This window comes from Hemiscyllium ocellatum, chromosome 11 (assembly GCF_020745735.1).
Source record: "Hemiscyllium ocellatum isolate sHemOce1 chromosome 11, sHemOce1.pat.X.cur, whole genome shotgun sequence".
In the NCBI taxonomy this organism is placed as follows: Eukaryota; Metazoa; Chordata; class Chondrichthyes; order Orectolobiformes; family Hemiscylliidae; genus Hemiscyllium; species Hemiscyllium ocellatum.
In genome coordinates this window covers 26,435,927-26,459,213 of record NC_083411.1, presented here as the reverse complement: position 1 = coordinate 26,459,213, position 23,287 = coordinate 26,435,927, and the positions used below count along the sequence as shown (strand labels likewise).

Here is a 23,287-nt window from a genome sequence, read left to right as displayed (position 1 = left end):
CGAAAGGGGTTTGAAATGTGGGGGGTGGGGGGGTGGAGAAGAAGGGAGAATCCTGTTAAAAGTCAGCCACCAGTTCCCCAAATGATTGATCCGCTCCAAATGGTTATGCAGTGACCACGCTGTGTACAGCGGCGCTGAATCCACGCGGCCCACGCTGCAGACCCTGAGGCTGTCATAGGGGTAGCAGCCAGTGGGGGTCGCTGCTGAGTCACTCTGATCCCCTGCAGCAGCTCGGCCACCCGAGGGATTTCAGAAACGATAAGTTACACTTGGCAGAAAATGAAAGTGTGAACATTAAACACTGGGGCAGTGTCTGGTCATTAGACTGTCAGAGAGGCTTGGGGATATGACTTCATTGTCTGCATGTGTGCTGCCCAGAAATTCACACACGCACAGTCCTGCACACAAGGTGCTCAATTTTCTGTTTGTTTTGTGTTAAGGGGTGGATTTTGAAGAAGACAGTCGCTGATCTACCAAACTAGTTGGAACTGCACAGTTGAACTGATTCTTTGATCCGAGCTGCTGTGCCCCTGAGCAACTCGGCTATACCCCACACCGTTTGAAAAACCTGTCGTCAGCCAGTACGAAGGACAGTGCATTGTATGAACGCGCTGTGTAACTGGACCGACTTCTCAGGCAGAAAGGGGACCAATAATAGGCGCCTAAACACTGCAGCGTCAACAGCTATCGGTAAGTCATTCCTTCGTATTAATGGGATAAGGGTGCTCCGAGTTAAAATCTTTATACTTGATTGGAAACAAACTCGAACTCATGTGTAAACTCTTTTGGTATTGTAATACAGTAGTTGGAGCTGTGATTGGTTAGAGAACCGTTTTCTTGACCAATATTCCAATATAGTTACTCCGAGGCACGAACGTAATTTGCGTTGGACAGTTATTCCTTACATGTGCTGCATGACCATCATGTACTTTACCAGTATGTCACTTGGGAGTCTTAGCATTGAGAAATTCGAGGTTCGAGTAGAAGTGATTTATTTCAAACCTTCGTCAACTTTCGCCAGCAACATACCAAGAGTGTTGCCAGAAAATACTGGATGACATCTCCAGTAACTCAGGCGAGGTTGCATCAGGAATTAAAGGTCCTCACTGGTCTACTGGAAACAGACTTCAAAAATAGAATGGTCTTGTGCAAGTCAAGCCGATCACTCAGAGAGTGATGGAAAATAGCAGCTGCCCAATTAAAGGACGGGGGTATCACATCTGAAAGGAACACTGAACTATAGTCAATCAATCGCACAGGTTTTGAAGAAGGTAATTTTAAAAACAATTTAAAACTGAATGAGTGCCAATTAATCCTGACATTTAATCCTGTCTGAATATTATAGAGAGCCACAGTTGAGCGTGTAAATGGGTATTAAAGTAATCTCACATGGACGGTCAACAGTGAAGTGGGTTTTTAAACGCAACACTATCTCAGCAGTCATTTTCAGAAATTACATTGAAAAGACATGCCTATTTCCTGACAAAAAAAATTAATGCGTGAAATCCAAGGACGGTCTGCGCTGAGAGAGGGGTGCGATGATGTCTTTAACTTAGTGTCGGGTCAGTAGTTTGACGTTTTAACAGTCCAGTCAGAAGTAAAGCGTCCGCTTTTAAATATACCTTGAAACTTTCCAGCCCAGGATTGGTGGGGGGGGGGGGGGGGGGGGGAACGTACGCCTTGAAGTGTCTGAGCGTGTGTGCAATGTGTTTTAAAATATGCCGTGATTTATTTTGGAAGGGGAAAGTCAGGCGTGTTGGTGGAATTTGTTGCGCAGTCTGGCTGTATCTTCCGACCAAACTAAACCAAAAGAGGAAGGAAGGGGGCTGCACCGCCGCGTTCATTCAAGTGACGTTTCCCCCCCCCCCCCCCCCCCCCCACACCCCGCTTTCTCTTTTTTCCGCCGTTCAAAAACACAGCGCCCGTTTTGCTGAGCAGTTGCCGTGGAGACCTGGCCCCCGGACTGTGCGGAAGGATGCGAGCGAGCTGGAGACTGACGGGCAGAGAGGGATTCCGCCTGGTCCTTTACTGCGCGCTCATGTTCCTCAAGGTGGACGCGGGCAAACCTGAGCAAGACAAGCGTAAGTGGGCAACTCGGTGCCCTGCCTCATCCCTTCACCGGGGAGGGAGAGCAACTTCACTCCAACAGCAACAACACACCCAAACACATGCAGGCGTGTCCTCAAAGCAGGGTTCATGTCCAGCGCATACAACTCACCCCCAATTGCGAACGGTTTTATTTATTATTTCAAGGATTCTTCATTTGTTATTCTCCCACCCTGCTCGGAGCCGGGCAGGCGGCTCCCAGAGCTACAGCACAGCGGAGGAGCTAATGTTGAAGCCGGCCCCTGAGCCCTTTCCATTGGGGAGACGGGCTGCTCCATCCAAATAACCCGAACCCCATGCAAATGCCGTTCTTCAGCTCCTCCACAGCCGCAGCTCCCTGCTCCTAACCTAACCCGGCCCTCTCCATCATTTCCGTCCAGAAACAAGGCTATCGATCCTAGTGGCCCGCCAAGGAATGGAACTATTGCCCTTTCCAATCCTTGAGCCAAGCCTGGGGATTGTGCTGTGGGGCAATGCATGAACAATTGCCCCCCCCGGCTTATCTTCATTGACCTCTGAGCTTAATGTATAATGTTCTATCACCGAAAATGCAGAGCCGCCCAGTTTTAATCACAGGTCACCTTTCTAGCCACAAACCACCACTGCTGCTTTGCTTTATCACATGGCCCTGCTTAAACTGAGAGCACCGCCTACAGTTTCCCATCACTGTGCACCCAGACCTGAATGATGGCTTTACCGGCTTCACCCAGGAGCACTGGTTAACTTTCACTTCAATCTGACCCCAAGCCGATATAGGTTACTGCTATCTCCGACCTCAATTGGAAAGAATCGCTGTAGTTCCTGCCAACCCTCCCCTCTACCGCATGTTACACTAACTCTAACCCGAAACTAATGTCAAGGATTCCCTCTGGTCAAAGCCATTGCAGAATTTTGACGTTTGACATACAAGTGCCACTCAGTTTTTTTTTTGGGGGGGGGAGAGAGGGATGGGGTTCCAACATTGAAATAACCAGATAAAGCTGGAAGTGTGCGGATTCTGACACGCTCTCTTCCTTTGAGAGACAATTTCGTCTCAGGGCTGGGTTGGACTGGACCAGTTTGTGAAAACAACCGGTCTTGGGTCAGGGCGGAATGTTCGAAAAGCGGAATACTGCGGATGCCGTGTTTGTCGGGATTCCGCTCGGGTCTAACAGTGCTGTGGTAAAAAACAATGACTGCAGATGCTAGAAACCAGATTCTGGATCAGTGGTGCTGGGAGAGCACAGCAGCTCAGGCAGCATCCGAGGAGCAGTAAAATAGACGTCGAACTGCCTGAACTGCTGTGCTCTTCCAGCACCACTAATCCAGAATCTAACAGTACTGGTTAGCTCCAACTAACATTGTCTCGTCTGCAAACTAACTGCAATAATCGGCTGCTGATCGCTCAAAAACGGGGAAAACGAACCCCATTCCGGGACAACTGAGTGGAATCCATTGCATGTTCCCCAGCTGTGTGCGAGTTCCTATCTCTCCTTCATTTCAGTTTTTTTTAAAAACCGGTTATTTACAACAGAAAACATTCTAATCTTGTCCAATCGCTCGGTAACCAAGGCTGAGCACTTCAATGTCTGGGCAGGTTCAATACATCATCACACCTGACTGGGCCGCCACATCTCACATTTGCATGACTTGGATATGTGTGGTTACAATGATATGGAGGTGCCGGTGTTGGACTGGGGTGTACAACCTTAAAATCGGCACAACACCTGGTTATAGTCCCAATAGGATTATTTGGAAGCAATGGTTTTCGAAGCGCTGCTCCTGATGAGGGAGTGTTTCCAAATAAACCTGTTGAGACTATAACCTGGAGTTGTGTGGTTTTGAACTGTGTGTGGTTAGACACTAGATTCGGTCTGTGGAGATATCTCGGGCTGTTTCCTTGTTAATGTTAAATGAAAGGCAGCTATCATCGGGTCGGTTTGCTCACATTCCGGTTGTTGCATTTCTTTGAACAGAGTCGGACGCCTTTTGCGTGTTCCAGGATAAGAAGTACCGCTTGGGTGAGAGATGGCACCCTTACCTGGAGCCCTATGGATTCGTGTATTGTATAACCTGTCTCTGTTTGGAGGTATATTGGTATCTTCATTTTTTTTTCCTTTCAGCGTTTGCGATCCTGGGCGTAAATGTGTAAACCCAAGTGTGTAGAAAGTGTGTACAGCCAAACAGAACCATACTTGAGCTCTGTTGTAATAGAAATACCGTGATCGTTCCAAGCTTGGCGGGAACAGCTCAAGCTTGCGAACAGCGTCCGAGCGCAGCTCCTGTTTAAACAGCGAGATGATACGGAGATACATTTCCGGCATATGTTGGTTAGTCTCGCTTTTAAAAATTGGAGTACCGAGATCCGTAACTCAAAACCTGGCCTCACCCCTTGACTGTGATCGCTTTTGGCGAAGTTAGAATTGATGGAACAGTGTCGGAGCTCGATAGAGAGGCATCCCCCCCAGTGTTCAAGGGTTCGGTAGGGTCAGTGATGCGTTGGAGGGGTAGGGTCAGTGGAGGTGGAGGGGAAGGGTCAGTGATGAGGTGGAGGGGAAGGGTGATTGAGGAGGTGGAGGGGTAGGGTCAGTGATGAGGTGGAGGGGTAGGGTCAGTGATGGGATGGAGGGGGTAGGGTCAGTGATGAGGTGGAGGTGTAGGGTCAGTGATGAGGTGGAGGGGTAGGGTCAGTGATGGGATGGAGGGGTAGGGTCAGTGATGAGGTGGAGGTGTAGGGTCAATGATGGGATGGAGGTGTAGGGTCAATGATGGGATGGAGGTGTAGGGTCAGTGATGGGATGGAGGGGTAGGGTCAGTGATGGGATGGAGGTGTAGGGTCAGTGATGAGGTGGAGGTGTAGGGTCAGTGATGGGATGGAGGGGTAGGGTCAGTGATGAGGTGAAGGGATAGGGTCAGTGATGGGATGGAGGGGTAGGGTCAGTGATGAGGTGGAGGGGAACGTTCTCCTCAGCAGTTTATCACTGCATCGGGAAATGCACTGCACAAACTTCATCATGGTTAACTTTTCAAAGTTGACCATAAACAATAAAGTGAATGAGTCAGAGATGAAAATATTTATAGATACAATTTGCATTGAAAAAGAATCAATTAGAAATGACCATATAAACGCTGCACTGGAGAAAGGTCCAGTTTTTAGAGGTTATATAGAGTCTTAGATGTAGCAAAATAAGACAACAAAATGAGTTTTTAATGACTGTGAGATGAGCACATTACCTGCTGACAATGATTCCTTGATGATAGTACAATGTAGATAGCCCAGTTCTAAGCCATGTAAACTCTCTTCGGTGTAATGTCTGAATTTGTATTTTAATGACTGACAAAGGATTTAAATTTCCAGAATGGACACGTGGCCTGCAATCGAGTGAAATGCCCAAATATCCACTGCTCCAGCCCAGTGACAGTCCCACAGCAGTGCTGTCCTCACTGCGTGCCAGGTAAGGACACCGTCTGCCTCTTCTTCAGCATCTACTCAGTCAGAGGTGTTGGCGATTGCGGCAAGTAGTCTGATCCCTTATTTGATTTCATTTTATGGACTGTAGTTGGTGAGAGTTTGCCAATAAATTCCACAAGGAAACACTGGGTTTATTAGTTTCTCTTTTTAAAAAAACATCTGCTACACAAATTGAAGATGAACTAAGTCAAGCTGCAAACAGTTTCTGATGTATTTGATATGAAAGACTGCCTACATCCCTGGTCTGTCAGGGTACTAACAACCTGATCTCTAGCCTCAGAATTTAAATTGCAAGTTGGTGGTGCAAATGTACCACCAAAATTGAATTATTGTGTGTAGGTACATTTTCTCACACTTAGAATTTGCCTCCACACATTGAACAATCTAGATTCTGTTAAAATGTTCGATGAACTGGTATAAATAACTACCTACTATATTCATGCATTGAACATTTCAATTTTTGCTTCATTTTGACAGCAATCAAGCAAGGTCTAATGTGCAGCCTGAAAACTGTAACAGATAGGTGCTAGTCCATATAGGCTAAAGTAAAATATAGCACGTATAATTAGGGGCAGCATGGTGGCTCAGTGGTTAGCACTGTTGCCTCACAGGACCAGGGTCGATTCTAGCCTCGGGCGACTGTCTGTGTGAAGTTTGCATATTCTCCCAGTGTCTGCGTGGGTTTCCTTTGAGTGCTTCGGTTTCCTCCCACAGTCCAAAGATGTGCAGTTCAGGTGAATTGCCCATGCTGAACTGCCCATAGTGTTAGGTGCATTAGTCAGAGTGGAAATGGGTCCGGGTGTGGACTCGTTGGGCCGAAGGACCTTTTTCCACACTGTAGTGAATCTAATCTAATCTAAATTGGATAATATATGACACACTTCCTTCCTACACATCCCCATTGTTAAATAAAAACTGCCGAAAATTATAGTTGCTTAGGAAAGTTTATCAGGTTGAATTTCTCATAGGTGAGCTAGCACTGTCATCTGAATTTTACTTTTTTAACTTTAATAAAAAGAACCAGTATATAGAGTTTTGAACATATCCCCCTGTGACTGGCTTTTTATATGATCACATAAAGACTGGACATTACTTAAACGAATGTAGAAAAATATTTCTCACTGTAGAATAATATTCAGTACAGCTATCGAAGGCATATTAGGAAATGAATACTCTCTTCTGACCAAGGTATCAGTTAAATTACCACTACCAGAAGATTCACCAAAGCCACATCAGAATGTCTCTTTGCAAAATCTACATTCACTAGCCCTAGTATTTGTAGCTGGGAAAGTAGAGAATTTTGATTGATGCACCCACCTATCAAAGGATGACAATCATTGCTGATAGATTGCTCATTATTCCGGTGGGTTTTTTTTTGAAGTAGGACATGAATCAGTATTAAATACCTTTTTACAATTATTTAGTTAATCTGTCAGAAGATACACATCATCGATACATTGTACACTGGGCTCCAAGCATACTGCTTTCCACAAACACAGTTACACATGTATATATAGACACATGTAAAGATACATAAGTTTCAACAGGTATTACTGATGGACATCAGCCTTCCATCACCTGAAGTGTGTCCAAGTCCAGCACAAACTATGCACTGAAAGTCAGTTCTGTCGAATGTTTCTCAGGATTTATTTTGGTTGAGATTCCATTGTTGCATTCACAGCTCAAGGTTGCTTCAGAATTAACTAAAATTGGGACTGACTACTTCTCTGTTTAAAAGAGCTCCTTGTTGCTGTATAACTTGGGGAACAATTTCTAGCAAGAATGTATAGAAAAGTAAAAACAAAAATCCAGAAGTTGCTGATGAACTCATAAGCTCCTGTGTAAGCTTTGCAAAAATAATATCTGCATTGCCCTGGCTTTTCATATGAGTGTATTCAGTGATACAATGTTAAAATATTTGCACTGTAGATCAGGACTAAATTCCTTTGAACAGCCAGTTAAGTCTCAAACACCAGCAGAAAACTAACTTTACAGGTATGAAATATCACTACTTCAATTTTAATAAAATAAAAACTTCTTAAAACTAATCTCTTAATATAATCTCCCTTTAGATTGTCAAATGAGGTACAGAAAACATTGAATTCACAATTCTAAATTATTTTTCCTGATTCTGACTCTTCACTGATTGGATAAATAGATATATTAGAATAAAATGGATGCTGAAACTATGAGACAAACAGAAAATGCTGGAAGTATTCCACAGTGTGGTGGCATTCCCTACAGAGAGGGAAACAGGTCATACTTTGGGTGAGAGCTCTTGTATAATTTTGATTGCCAATTTATATCATGAATTATGGTGCAATTTGATGGCTAGAAAAGTTCCAATACTTAAAAAAAAATGCACAGGCTTATGAACATGAAACATATGACAGTGCAGATAACAGAACAATGATGAAAACCATACAAAACTTTCTGCAACGATATCTCTAATAAACAAGAATTTTAAGAAGCATTGTATAAAATGTGCATGTTACAAAATAAAACATCAATTATATCACACATCAAAGTTTATAAAACAGTCACATTTATATATTATAACTTGTTGTAATATAATTTTTTCTTTTACTGTAGCCATAGCTGTCTATATTATGATAGATTATAACACCGCTGATTGGGTACATTAACATGGCCTGTTAATATATGAAAATTTGTAACATCAATCCTAATGTGAAAACATGAATAGCAGAGTGAGATTGACAGATGTAATTTCCCAACTTATATTCAAAAACCTTCATTAGCTTTATATTTTTACCAAAGTTTTCTGTTCCAGTTTTGAGGACAGATGGTGAAACAGGACAAGTTTTAAAGCAGATTTGAAGGTGTTCTTTGGTTGGTGTCATTATTCTCATAATGGTAAAATATTGCAAATTTCCAGTCTCCATGAACAGCCTAAATTAATAGCCTCTTTTGAAATTAACAAATATGACCTATTAGATGTTTTCAGATGACAGCAAGTTTAATAGCTCCTTTGGAAAGAATGAAGTGGTGGTAAAATAGAGGTAACATAACTGAAAGCTTCTGCTGTACCTTTTCAAAATAATCTCAAATAGTGGCTCAGTTTTCAAACATACTCAGCACATCTATGCGTAGTGTTACAAAAGATATGAGTTTTATCTTTGAGATTTAAAATATTTAAATTGTTTTTTTAAAATATCACATCGTAGAGAAGCAGTGCGTTCAAAAGGCCATCACAAAAAACATCCATAAATGTGACATACTACACTATCCAGGCTTGTGGCTTTTGAGAGCCACATGCTGTTAATTAGCATAAATTCTTTGGGTGATCTGTGGTGCAAGCAAACAATTTATTTTAGGGGCATAATACGTACTAGATAGTCAAGGCTTTCATATTTCTGCAGGGCAGGAATTGTGAAGCTTGACAATACATCATATATTGCTTTATTCTGGTGCAAAATACTTTTGATTTTTTATTAAATGCAGTATAATATATTAGTCATTAATAATGTGCTATATCATCAAAATGGCATCATGTTTCATAAGATTGCTTTCTTTATTTAAAAAGCTTAAACTCTTTTGGAACATGCTTCTGCTAAAGAGGCAATATTACCGGAAAATAATGTGGGCATGATGGACTGCCAGGGGGATCAAGGGATTATAAAGTGGGCAGGAAAGTGGAGTTGAGGTCCAAGATCAGCCATGATCATACTGAATGGCATAGTTAGCAGAACATATCACATGGCCTACTCTAGCTCATTCTCTTGAGTTCATGCCCTCTAAATCCAAGAACACAAGTGTGTTCGAATCAGCATGCTAAATACAATGAGTAATCCACTAAATACAGTATCTACTCCCCACCCCTTCCTCCCCAGCAATTATATCAGTGGTGAGAATAGCATTGAGCCACTTGTCTACCCGTTGCCAATTAAGGTCCTTAAGTGGGAAGTTGATACCAACTTAAGAGTCTCATCCTGCCATGACTGCCATTTGACTGGCCATAAGAGAAGCCCCCAGCAAATGATCAGTTTGGCAGGCATGGAAGGGTAGTCATTCTTTAACCTGGCCCATTAGAGGGTTCCCAAGTTGTAACAATGTATGTTGCCCTCTCCTCATTGCCTCGCAAATTGCAACCCAAACCCCTCATTGACTTCCAAATACTTTCAAAGCTCCTACCCAGCTTAATTTACCTCAACAAGTGCAGAGCTAGCAGTAACAACTGTTTCCAATGTTCTACTCAGACAACAGAGCTGTCAGCCTCTGATCAAGGTGGCTTTCCAGTCTAAGAGACAGAAAACTAGTTTCTACCCTGACTGCAGGTGTGACCAGTATTTCCTTGGGCTATCCCCAAGACCCTAACCTGTTAATCAAAATGGCAGAGAAACACAGCATCATAATTCATTTGCACGTGTGTAACTGCATATACCATGGAAATACATTGGTTGAACTGCAGGTACACGACACCATGTTAGGCTATGGTAATGATAGAGACAAAGCTCAGAGAACAGGAAGATTGGGAACTTTTTATTATTGGATACAAGAAATAGATTGGAATAAAAAGAGGGTGGCAGTAAGAAACTATTTTTCGCCATGTAGAGGGGTGATGTAGTTGAGGAATCAAAAACAGAATTGATTTGCTTGCAATTAAAGGAGTAAAGAAGTCCTATTAAGATACTGAATAGAGAATATGGACATCAAATTACAGAAAGATGCAAGAACTATTTAACTGTAATGGAGGTCTTTAATTATTCCAGTATAAACTAGGATAGTAACAGGTCATAGAATGATAGAGATGTACAGCACAGAAACACACCCTTTGGTCCAACTTGTCCATGCTGACCAGATATCCTAACCTAATCTAGTTCCATTTGCCAGCACTTAGCCCATATCCCATGAAACCCTTCCTCTTCATGTACCCATCCGGATGCCTTTTAAATGCTGTAATTGTACCAGCCTCCACCACTTCCTCTGGCAGCAAATTCCATACATGCACCACTCTCTGCATGAAAACATTGCCTTTTAATCCTTTTTATATCTTTCCCCTCTCACACTAAAGCTATGCCCTCTAGATCTGAACTTCACCATCCCAGGAAAAGTTCTTGCCTATTTACCACAACCATGTCCCTCATGATTTGATAAACCTCTATAAAGATCAACCCTCAGCCTGTGATGCTGCAGGGAAAACAGCCCCAGCCTCTCCCTATAGCTCAGATCCTCCAACCCTGGTCAGATCCTTGTAATTCTTTTCTGAACCCTTTCAAGTTTCACAACATCTTTCCAATAGGAAGGAGACCAGAATTGCACACAATATTCCAAAAGTAGCCTAACCAATGTCCTGTACAGCCACAACATGACCTCCCAATGCCCATATGCAATGCCCTGTCCAATAGAGGAAAGCATACGAAATGCCTTCTTCACTATCCTATCTACCTGCGACTCCACTTTCAAGGAGCAATGATGTAGCAAGTGATTAGGATCTGCAATAAAATATTTAGTGTAACACTACCTCTTGTTTTACTGCTATAACAACACCTTCTTCTCCACTGAAGACAAATGTAAAGGATTTATTGTTTCTCCAGTTTCAGTTTGAAAGACTGATTTATTGAATCTGCCTTTGCACTCTCATTGTACACTAAGAAAAAGGTGTTGTTAACAGTAAAACAGGAGGTAGTGTTATATTAAATAAATATTTAGTATGCAATGAGAGTACAAAGGCAGATTCAATAAATCAATCTTTCAAACTGAAACTGGAGAAACAACTGAAGAAGAAAGAATTTGCAGCATTACATAGAGAGACAGGGGCATGTAGGATTAGTGGAGTCACTCTTACAGTGGCCAGGAACAGATTTGATCAATTGTAACATTCTAAAAGGAGGAAGATTTCTTGAAAATGTGTATTACAGATATGTTGCCAATCCCATGAGGAAAGAAAGAGTGCTAAATGTGATTAAGACAATGGAGTGGATGAAGCATATTTCCAATGATTGACTATTTAGAAATAGTGATCCTAATATCATTTTGAATACTTATGAAAAGGAACAAAGAAGAATTGAAAGTGCAAATACTTAGCTAGTTAATTTCTGGGAATTAAAATGAGATCTAGCCCAGGTTTAATAGAGTCAAACTTTGGCGTGCAGAACAGTATGAACAATGGGAAGTCTTCAAGGAAGAAATGTCTGATACAGTTGCAAAGTACTGTAGATGCTGGAAATTTGTGTTGAAGTCAGAAAATATTGGAAATACTCATTGGATCAAGCAGTATCTGTGGAGAGAGAATCAATGTTTCAGGCTGACAATTACCCTTCATGAGAATGTCTCTGTTTTTATTGTCAGAATAGGCATAAGCCTGCAAGAGGGAGAGGGATAACAGCTAAAAGCAGAGCTCCATGTATGATTAAAAATTTAGAGATGAAAACGAAGTGATCAAAAAGGTTTATGACATTTTTGAGGTTGCTGGAAAATAAAAAAAAAATAGATCTAGAAAAGAATAAGATGAGCAAAGGGGAAATGTAAGAAAGTGTAAACAAAAAAGGAGTCCAGATATTGATTGTACATTAAAAAGGTAGTCAGAGACAAGGTAGGGCCAAGTAAGAGACAAAAAGGATTTCAAGTGAAGCAGAGGGTATGGCTGAGGTATTAAATAAATACCTTGCATCTGTCTTAAACAGCAGGATATTGCTAATGTAGCAGTAAAGGTGGATATTCTATCCATATTGGATATGATTAATTTTTATAAAAGTAGGAACATAAAAGAATGGCAGCAACCAAAACAGAAAACTTATCCTGTCAAGTTACTGGTTATTGAATAAGTAAAGGTAGAAATGGAGGTTCTAGCCACAATCTTCCAATCATTCTTAGATTTGGTAATAGACCTAGAGGATTGCAGAATTTCAAATATGTCACATTGGTTTATAAAATAATGGGTGATTAATCCAATAATTCCAAACCTGACAGCCTCATCTTGGTGGTGTGGGGAAAATGAAATTAAGAAAATTGTATGTAAATAAATGCAAATCAGCACAGATTTGTTAAAGGTAAATCATTTTAAAAATAAACTTAATTGAATTCCTTAACAAAGAAATGTTGATTGAGAGATAACTGACTTTCCAAAAAGTATACTTAATATTACTTTAGCTTTATACAAATTTAGTGATGGTAAAACACATTTACAAAATTGCAAATATGCAGGAGAGGGAATGATATGGAGAACTAGGGACTTCAGGTGTTTGGGGAAGCTGTACTTCTGAAAGCAGAGAAGATTAAGAGTAGCTTTAAAATCCCTATAATGTGGAAGCAGGCTATTTGACCCATCAATTCCACACAATCCTCCAAACAGTGTCCCACCTATCCTATCCCTGTATTCCATATGACTAATCCATCTAGCTTGCACATCTTTGGACTGTGGAATAAACCAGAGCATCCAGTGTAAAGTCAGGCAGACTAGTTGCCCAAGGGTGAGATTAAACCGGGCCCTGGCGCTGTGAGGCAGCAGAGCTAACCACTGAGCCACCATGCTACCCTTTGATAGAGGGCATTAAACGTTGCAGGATTTTGATACAGAAACGCAAAAAATTATTTTCAAAGCATTAGAAAAATCAGTAAGGCACAGATCTAAGGTAATAGAGGGAAAAATTAGAAGGGCTAAGATTTTTAAAAATATACCTATTTTCCTTGGTCCGGAATGCCTAGTTGGAATGGGTTGAAGTAGATTTAATAAGGACATTCCAAAGCCAGAACAGAAGAATGGGAGTTTTACCAAACAGCAGAGGGGCTCAATGGCCTCTTTGTGTTGTATCGTTCTGTAAGTCTGAACTGTTTTTAATGTAACATGAAAAGAATAGCGTGACGATTGAATCCAGAATAACATATGCTGTTGAGTCAACCTCTGTTTAAGTCTTGCTGCAAAGCTAGTAAAACCGTCACAAAGCGAATTAAGTAGAATAAATGTTGATTTTATAGTGCTCTCGGTTTTAGGGGAGCGTGGATGTGTTTAAATGTACTATTTTTGATGTCTATGTTTATTTGTTGTCGAGGGCAGTATCTTGGTATCCATGTGTGGACGCCTGGCCCCAGGAGCTAGCTGAATGCACGTCACACAACAATCGTTTTGGCTTCTCGTAACTCGCCTGATTAGAAACACATTCCCTCAGTCCCCATATCTCTATCGCTACTTTAATAACTGGGCAGTGCACCGTGCAGCGAAGATACAGGCACGAACTTCTCCAGTCACCTCCAGTCCGCCATGTATTCAACGTATTGCAACGTCTGGCGGCGAAATTGCAGCTCCTCGTCCATCCTCCCCCAACCCTCTTTGCCGTCCCCCTCCCCCCCAAAAAAAGCAAGACACCCCCGAGACTGTTCTACGATTTGTAAATAACAAAAATGTGACTAGCGTTCTTCGAATTCTATCCCAATCGGCCAGAAAAAAAAGATGATGAATACATTATAGATTAGATTAGATTCCCTACAGTATAGCTGCTGAAGGAAGCAATACATCAAGTAAGTAGAGACTGTACTTAGTGATTGGTAAGTGTAAACTATGCATTGGTGTAAGTAAAGTCTAACATTACAATGTCCAAACTTCAAAAGTAATTCATTCTCTGTAAAACGTTGTGGTACAGCCTAAAGTCGCGAAAGGTGCTATATGAATGCAGGTTCTCTCACCTTTTAACACAGATGCATCTGGCGCATTGTGCAGGTGCATTTTTTTTACATTCTGAACAGTTGATAACATGAAGTATACATTCATTGCTATTTTCACTCCAGTCGAAATGGCTTTCTGTAGACATTTGCTATTTTTAATGCCATTCCTCCCCTCTCCAATGCAGATGAGCATCATATTCCAGCAGCTGCTAAAATCGTTGGGAAATCCTGTGAATACAACGGCACCAGCTATCAGCATGGAGAGATGTTCGTGGCTGAGGGGCTATTTCTGTCTCGGCACCCAAACCAGTGTGCCCAATGCAGCTGCTCGGTAGGTACACAGTCTGCCAAGGACCATTAACAAAAACATGCCATACAAACCTTCAACCTCCTGGCCAGAGTGCTAATATTTCATGTAATTTCAAACGTTTTTAAAGCCACATATAGGGTATTGTTAAGGTTCATTCACAGGATGGGCACCTCACTGGCTACAGGTCAGTTTTTTTTTAACTGCCCATCGTTAATGGACCTGGAGAAGGTGGTGAGGAGTTGCTTTAGTGAATGCTGCAGTTCTTGGGGTGAGTGAGTAAGGACAGCGATGGTGCTGTTAGGCAGATAGCTGCTGGGTTTTGGCCCAGTTATAGTGAAGGAATTGAGAGATAGTACCAAGTCAGGATGGTGTGTGGCTTGGAGAGGATGGTGTTCCAGTACCTCCACTAGCCATGGCATTCTAGGTGACTCTGGCAGTATCTGTGGAGTTTATACCATAAGACCATAAGAAATAGGAATGGTAGTAAGGCCATTTGGCCCATCACGTCCACTCCGCCATTCAATCATGGACGATGGGCATTTCAAAGCCACTTACCCGCACTCTCCCCATACCCCTTAATTCCTTGTGAGATTAAGAATTTATCAATTTCTGCCTTGAAGACATTTAATGTCCCGGCCTCCACTGCGCTCTGTGGCATTGAATTCCACAGGACCACCACACTCTGGCTGAAGAAATGTCTCCTCATTTCCATTCTAAACTGACCCGTCCTAATTCTAAGGCTGTGCCCACAAGTCCTAATATCTCCACCTGATGGAAATACCTTTAAGCCATGCATTATCTTGCAAGTTTCTATTAAATCTCCCCTCAACATTCTAAACTCTAATGAATACAATCCAAGGATCCTCAGCTATTCATCATATGTTAGGCCTACCATTCCAGGGATCAACCGTGTGAATCTCTGTTGGACACGCTCCAGTACCAGAATGTCCTTCCTGAGGTATGGGGCCCAAAACTGCTCAGAGTACTCTAAATGGGGCCTAATTAGAGCTTTATAAAGTCTCAGTAGCACATCACCACTTTTACATTCTAACCTTCAAGATAAATGACAACATTACATTTGCTTTCCTAATCACGGATTCAACCTGCAAGTCAACCTTTACAGAATCCTAGACTAGCACTCCTTTGTACTTTGGCTTTATGAATTTTCTCATCGTTTATAAAATAGTCCATGCCTGTGTTCTTTTTCCCAAAGTGCAAGACCTCACATTTGCTCACATTGAAGTTCATCAGCCATTTCTTGGACCATTCGCTTAAACTGGCTAAATCTTTCTGCAGCCTCCCCATCTCCTCAGAACTATCTGCCTGTCCACCTAACTTCATATCATTGGCAAACTTCATCAGAATACCTCTTCATTGAAATCATTTATATATAAAGTGAACAGCTGTGACCCCAACGCTGAACCCTGTGGGATACCGTTTATCACCATCTGCCATTCCAAAAAAGAACTTTTTATCCCAACTCTCTGCCTTCTGTCAGACAGCCAATCATCAATCCATGCCAGTAGCTCACCTCGAACACCAAGGGCCCTCACCTTACTCAGCAGCCTCCTGCAAGGGCCTTTTGGAAGTGTAGATTGATAACATCCACTGGGTTTCCCTGGCCTAACCTACTTATTACCTCTTCAAAGAATTCTAACAGGTTTGTCAGGCACAACCTCCCTTACTAAATTCATGCTGACTTGTTCTAATTCAACCCTGCACTTCCAAGATTTAGAAACCTCATCCTTAAAGATGGATTCTAGAATTGTATGTGCAGTTGAGGTTAGGCTAATTGGCCTATAATTTTCTGTCTTTAGTCTTGAACCTTTCTTGAACAAGGGGTTTACCACAGCGATTTGCCAAACATCTGGGACTTTCCCTGACTCCAGTAATTTTTGAAAGATTATAACCAACGCCTCTGCTATTTCTTCAGCCACCTCCCTCAGAAACCTACGATGTAGCTCATCCAGGCCAGGAGAATTATCATTTTTTAGACCCTTTAGCTTTTCAAGTACTTTCTTCTTTGTAATGGCCACCATGCTCAACATTGCCCCTTGACTCTCCTTAATTGTTGGGATATTACTGATGCCTTCCACTGTGAAGACTGACACAAAGTATTTGTTTAGTTCTTCATCTATTTCCTTATCTCCCATCACTAGCCTTTCCTTATCTCCCATCACTAGGCATTCTGATGAAGTTTGGAGAGCCCCAATCTCTACTTTTACCTCTCATTTGTTTCTTATGTATTGTAAGAAAGTTTTGCTATCATTTCTAATATTACTGGCTAGCTTACCTTCATATTTGATTCTCCTCCTCCTTATCTCTCTTTGTTATCCTCTGTTTGCTTTTATAGTCTTCCCAATCTTCTGACTTCCCAGTGCTCTTGGCCACTTCATAGGCTTTCTCTTTTTCTTTGATACATTTCCTGGGTTCCTTCGTCAGCCATGGTTGTTTGCCCCCACCCCCCACTACCGGGTCATCTTTCTTTTCTTTGGGGTGTTCCTCTGTATAGTGTCCTCAATTACACCCAGAAAGTCCTGCCATTGTTGATCTACTGTCTGCCCCACTAGGCTGTGCTTCTAGTTGATTTTCGTCAGTTCCTCTTTCATGCCCCTGTAATTACCTTTATTTAACTGTAACACTATTACATCTGATTTTGCCTTCTCTCTTTCAAACTGCAGACTGAACTCTACCATATTATGATCGCTGCCTCCTAAGTGTTCCCTGACTTTAAGATCTTTTGTAAAGTCTGGCTCATTACACAGAACTAAGTCCAGAACAATCTGCTCCCTTGTGGGCTCCATCAAAGCTGTTCCAAAAAGCCATCCTGTAGGCATTCCATGAATCCCCCTTTCTATGAATCCACTGGCAACATAATTCACCCAGTTCATTTGCATATTGGAGTCCCCCATGATCACCGTGACGTTGCCTTTCTGATATGCCCTATCTATTTCCTGGTGAATCTTGCACCCCTGGTCCTGACGATTGCTGGGAGGTCTGTATATAACTCCCGTTATGCATTTTTTGCCTTTGTGGTTTCTCAACTCCTCCCACACAGACTCCACATCACCTGACCCAATATCACTTAGTGCCATAGATTTAAATTTCACTCTTAACTAACAGGGCAACCCCACTCCCTCTGCCCACCTTCCTGTCTTTTCAATAAGTTGTAAATCCTTGGATGTTTAATTGCCAGTTCTGAACCCCCTGCAACCACGTTTCTGTGATGCCTACCACATCATATTCATTTGTGATGATTTGTGCTGTTAATTCATCTCTTTTGTTATGAATGTTTCGAGCATTCAAGTAAAGCACCTTAATGCTAATTTTCTTATCCTCATGATTTCCATCACCTCTACCTAAGTTATCCTTCCTTTTTGCTTCATTCCTAAGTTCGTCTGCTTCGAACTTAAACCCCACACACATGCTAACCTGCTGCTTATCTTTCTACTTGATTCCATAGTCCCTGTTGCTTTCCCTTTCCCTTCCCCTCGACTCAAGTTTAAAGTCCGAGTGACCACCCCATTTATCCTTTTCGCCAAAATACTGGTTCCAGATCGGTTCAGGTGGAGACCATCCCAATGGTACAGATGACCTCAGTTCCAAAACTGATGCCATTGGCCCATGAAAGGGAATCCCTCTTTCCCACACCAATCTCTTAGCCATGTGTTTACTTCCCTAATATTCTTTTCCCTATGCCAATTTGCACATGGCTCGGACAGTAATCCAGAGATTATGACTCTGGAGGACCTGTTCTTCAATTTCCTTCCTAGTGCTTGATACTCCCCAAACAGGTCCTCTATCCTAGCCTTGCCTATATTGTTATTGCCAATGTGGACCACAACAACTGGATCCTTCCCTTCCCGCTCCAGTATCCTTTCAAGCCATTCAGATGTCCGGCATCCTGGCACCGGCAGGCAACACACCATGTGGGACTCCTGATCCGGCTCACAAGGGATACTATCTGTCCCCCTAATTATAGAATCCCCTATAACAACTACTTGCCTTTTTGCTCCCCCCCCTCCCTTGAATGGCCTTCTGCACCATGGTGCCATGGTCAGCTGGCTCATCCTATCCACAGCTCTTTTCCTCATCCATACAAGGAACAAAAGTCTCATATCTGTTGGACAAAGTCGAGGGCTAAGGCTCCTCTACTCCTGAATTCTCCACTCCACGTCACTGTGATGCCTACCACATCATAATCATTTACAATGATTTATGCTGTTAATTCACCTCCTTTGTTACGAATGCTTTGAGCATTCAGGTAAAGCACCTTAATGCTAATTTTCTAATCCTCATGATTTCCATGAGCATAAGAAAATTAGCATTAAGGTGCTTTAGCTGATTGCTCAAAGCATTCGTAACAAAGGAGAATAACAGGAAGGCAGAGTACTGGGTCAATGGAAAGATTCTAGGTAGTGTGGATGTGCAGAGGGATCTTGGAGTCCATGCGCAAAGATCCCTGAAAGTTGCCACCCAGGTGGATAGTGCTGTTAAGAAGGAAAACGATGTGTTAGGTTTCATTGGTAGAGGGACTGAGTTCTGGAACCGCAATATCATGCTGCAACTATACAAAACACTGGTGCGGTCACACTTGGAATATTGTGTATAGTTCTGGTCAGGAGAAAGTGAGGTCTGCAGATGCTGGAGATCAGAGCTGAAAATGTGTTGCTGGAAAAACGCAGCAGGTCAGGCAGCATCCAAGGAACAGGAGATTCGACATTTCGGGCATAAGCCGTCGAATCTCCTGTTCCTTGGATGCTGCCTGACTTGCTGCATTTTTCCAGCAACACATTTTCAGTATAGTTCTGGTCACCCCATTACAGGGAGGATGTGAAAGCATTGGAAAAGGTGCAGAGGAGATTTATCAGGATGTTGCCAGGTCTGGAGGGAAGGTCTTATGAGGAAAAGCTGAGCAATTTGGGTCTGTTCTCATTGGAAAGAAGAAGGCTAAGAGGTGATTTGATAGAAACATACAAGATGATCAGAGGGTTAGATAGGGTAGACAGTGAAAGTCTTTTTCCGAGGATGATGACGTCAGCTTGTACAAGAGGGCATAACTACAAATTGAGGGATGATAGATTTAAGACAGATGTCAGAAGCAAGTTCTTTATGCAGAGAGTGGTAAGGGCGTGGAATGTCCTCCCTGCTAAGGTAGTCAACTCAGCCACATTAGGGAGATTTAAACAATCCTTAGATAAGCACATGGATGATTTTGGGATAGTGTAGGGGGACGAGCTGAGAATAGTTCACAAGGTCGGTGCAACATTGAGGGCCGAAGGGCCTGTTCCCCTACCTGCCTCACTTGCAGTCCCACCCTGTTCCTGATCACTGACTGAATTTGAATTACTTAATCTACCGGGTGTGACTGCCTCCTGAAACAAAGTGTCTAGGGAATTCTGTCCCTCTCAACTGTGCCACAGTGCTTGAAGCTCAGATTCCAGATCATCAATTCTGATCCGGAGTTCTTCCAGCAACCAACACTTGCTGCCGATATGGTCACTGCCATTCACAATGGGACCAGCCAGCTCCCACATCATACAGCTACAGCACATCACCTTTCCAGCCATCTCAACTTATTTCATTAATTTGTACAAATTTATGAGTTAAACAATTGTTAGTACTTCCCTATAGTCTTGTTCAACTAACCAACTAATAGTAAACATTTAATCAATCACACGAAACACAAGAAATATCAGTTGAAAGTTAATGTTTGGAGTCCAGTTATCCTTCTTCAGAAGGTTGACGCTGGTTTCTCTCCACAGATGCTGCCAGACCTGCTGAGTTTCTGCAGCAATTTATTTTTGCTATAGACCATCAGCATTCGCAGTTTTAGTTGTTTTATCATTTGGAGAAGCCTAGGCGATTTATTACAGTGACCTTCGTCATAAAGTACACGTCGAACAAAATAGTAAATCAGATCAGAATGATGAGCTTTATCCAGCTAACAGCACTACGATGAGTAAGCGAAAGCACACACAGACACACACACAGTACTTTCTTGGTTCATGGGTCGATTGTCCTTAAAGTCAAAATATTACAAATAAGCCTGGCAGCTGTGCCTTTAAAGCATACCTGGCTGAGTTCACCCTCGGTAATTACATTGAAAAAACAACCATCTGAGTCTTGAACAACTGCGTCCCTTGTAGCTTTCCATAGCTTGAACGAACGGGATGTGAGTCTAGATAATGATTTTGTAAAATAAAATCGCATGAAAGCCTTACAGAAACTGCTGAATAGGCGGATTTCACTCGCAGGCTGAGCGATCCCTTGCAGCATTTTTTTTTGACATGTCGAATGTTCGAGTCCCAGTACTATTCCCACAGTGGGGAGCCAAAACACACGTCGGCTTGTGGAAATTTATTTGCGAGATTGTTTTTCACTCGCTGTAGCGTCGGGAATGCCAAATTGATGGCGCCAAATTAATAGAAACATTTCATCTTCGCCAAGCTCTTAGGGCGGACATCACACAGTGCTCTCTTTTTATATTTACTTTTGCTCGAGAAAAATGAGAGTCTAAATTAACTCTGTTTACACCCAGACAAGCAATAGCGACCTAAAAGTACCTGGTGGGAGTTGATTTAATGAATAATTTTACCTTTTGGAAACGCAGAACATTTAACTGTTGTAGTGCCTGTTAATAGATTTTGCTTCAAGTGTACTATGTCTATGGTAATGTATCTTCTCGGATACCATTAATAGCACAACTTTAAAAATAGGCAAATGATATATATTTTAAATAAAAGCTTATTCTTAGAAAAAAATGTTGGAACACTAGTATGTTCAGATTGGCTGGAAGATATGTTTTCCAACATCTCTGAGAATATGCTCTTCAGCAGACTGCATTTCTGTTTTGCTTAAGGTCAAACACTGCTTAAAAACACAGGACACAAATCCAGTTTCCGCACAGAAGTGTTAATCTTGTAAAAATTGAGAGGTTAATTACAACAATACATTTCTACGTGCTTGATGATAATCCAGTCATTTGAAACACCCTCACTGTTTTGTGGCCCGCATGTACAATATTGTTTAATGGACTGTCAGTCAGTAAACAGAGTTATGATTTCAGTTCACAATTAATTAATGAGTAACTAAAGCAGAATTTCTCATTATTCCAAATAAAATCTAACACATTCTCTTCAATGAAACAATAGCCAGGCAGTATACTGGGAGCTGTCAGTATGGATTACAGATAATATTCTGCAGGCATGTTTGTCTTGGAATCATCTTCATCCTTTCTTGAACCCTGACTGCAAGCACATCTCCTACGCATCACTCCATTGACATGCTGATGTGTGAGCAGACTATTTCAATGTGGGAAGCCCATACCAACCCTTACGTTCACTTCATTTGTGTCATTTTTACACTTTGGAAACCAGTTATCTGATTCCTGATATCTTGCTTATTTTAGTGGTAGGGAGTAAAATTTCTAATTACTTAATTTTGTTTGGTGGGTGAATTAATTCTGTCAGGCCTGCGAGCAGTAACCTGGCAAATCAGGACCTGCCTGTGTTTTTTTTTGTTGTGCCTCTTAAGTAGATTAATGGCTTCACAATGAATAAAGGAAAGGTGAAGGATATCAGTCTAGTTCTAGAACGTGGATAGTGGGGTCTCTTGTGAAGGAGTAAAGCCCCTACCTCTAGACCAGGAAGCCCAGATTCAGATCCCACCTAGTGATGTGTAATAATATCTCTAGGTTGGTTGGTTAGGAAGTGGGCAGTTGTGGCAAACTCATCTGAACAGCACACTTGCAAAGCTCAATTTGCTGAGAAGCCATTTTTAGATTTTGACAGAATAATTTGTAAATATATGACAACTGAACTAAAACATTTCCTGTTATGCACATGATTGAGTTCTATATTTTGAATTTAGAAACAAAGTCCTGTTAAAGTGTGCATGATCTGGGGGAACAGATTGCATTGAAATCATATTTAAAAGTATTTATTACTAACCTCTAGGCTTTATTTTAGTTGTTCTAACTTAAAAGACCCAGAATTTGACATATCTGTGCTTTCACTTGGGAATTTACACCCCGAGACAACCTCTCCTACCAGCAGAAATAATAAATAAATAATTGCAGCAGAATCCATGTTGAAATGATCCTCAGCCAGAGTAAATAGACAGATTCATTGAATTGACCCTAGCTCACTGGGAGATCTAATTGGTTACTACCTCATTATTTAAACTCCCCTAGCGGAGAGATAAGATAACGTTTAGTGAAAATAAATTAACAGAACTACAAATGCAAAGTAACTGTAACCAATTGTACATTTTTATGTAAATTAAAGCAGTAAGGCTGAAGAAATTTTTTAAAAATTGTTTCAGTTTACTTTATTTTTGCTCAGCTTAGTAATTTTTTAATATTAGTGCCAAAAAGCAATTGAAAGAAATATCTGTTCACTTCAAGGTCACAGGTCTCTGGAATATGATCAGGAACAGGACCCTTAGATGATTATTTTCTCCCCAACACTTGCAGGAAGAATAAGACCTGGACTGTTCTAGAACAGAGACCAACTATATTAACAGCGAGCAAAATCTAATCTAGGACCTTATGGGATTGTATGGTTCAATAATAGATGTTGCCTTTACCCATCAGTCTATGAAGGGATTTTAAAAAAACCTCTTTTTTGTCATTTGTGAGGGGTGGAAATAATTGTTGAAAAATAGAGAGCCAAACCTTCCATAACTTTTTTTTAATATGAGGAGGTTTGATTGGAGCATGCTGGGCTGAATGACCTGATGGTGTGCTGTAAATAGTTTGTAATTATTTTGTATGTCAAGTGCTGATAAACAATGAATAT

At 41.6% G+C, this 23,287-nt stretch overlaps 1 protein-coding gene across 2 annotated transcripts in view; it reads left to right on the top strand.

Moving 5' to 3' along the window:
- The first annotated feature begins 303 nt into the window (after window positions 1–303).
- The window catches only part of chrdl2 (chordin-like 2), a 62,913-nt gene continuing 39,929 nt past the window's right edge, over window positions 304–23,287 (top strand). Inside the window, exons 1-5 of one of the 2 annotated variants that reach the window (XM_060832080.1) lie at window positions 304–690; window positions 1,920–2,081; window positions 4,062–4,174; window positions 5,444–5,540; window positions 14,362–14,507. In XM_060832080.1, coding sequence (XP_060688063.1) covers window positions 603–690; window positions 1,920–2,081; window positions 4,062–4,174; window positions 5,444–5,540; window positions 14,362–14,507 — 606 coding nt within the window. In that variant the 5' untranslated portion in view covers window positions 304–602. Of the gene's footprint in view, window positions 691–1,171; window positions 1,272–1,919; window positions 2,082–4,061; window positions 4,175–5,443; window positions 5,541–14,361; window positions 14,508–23,287 lie in introns of those variants that run through there. The other variant, XM_060832081.1, reaches the window with a different exon arrangement.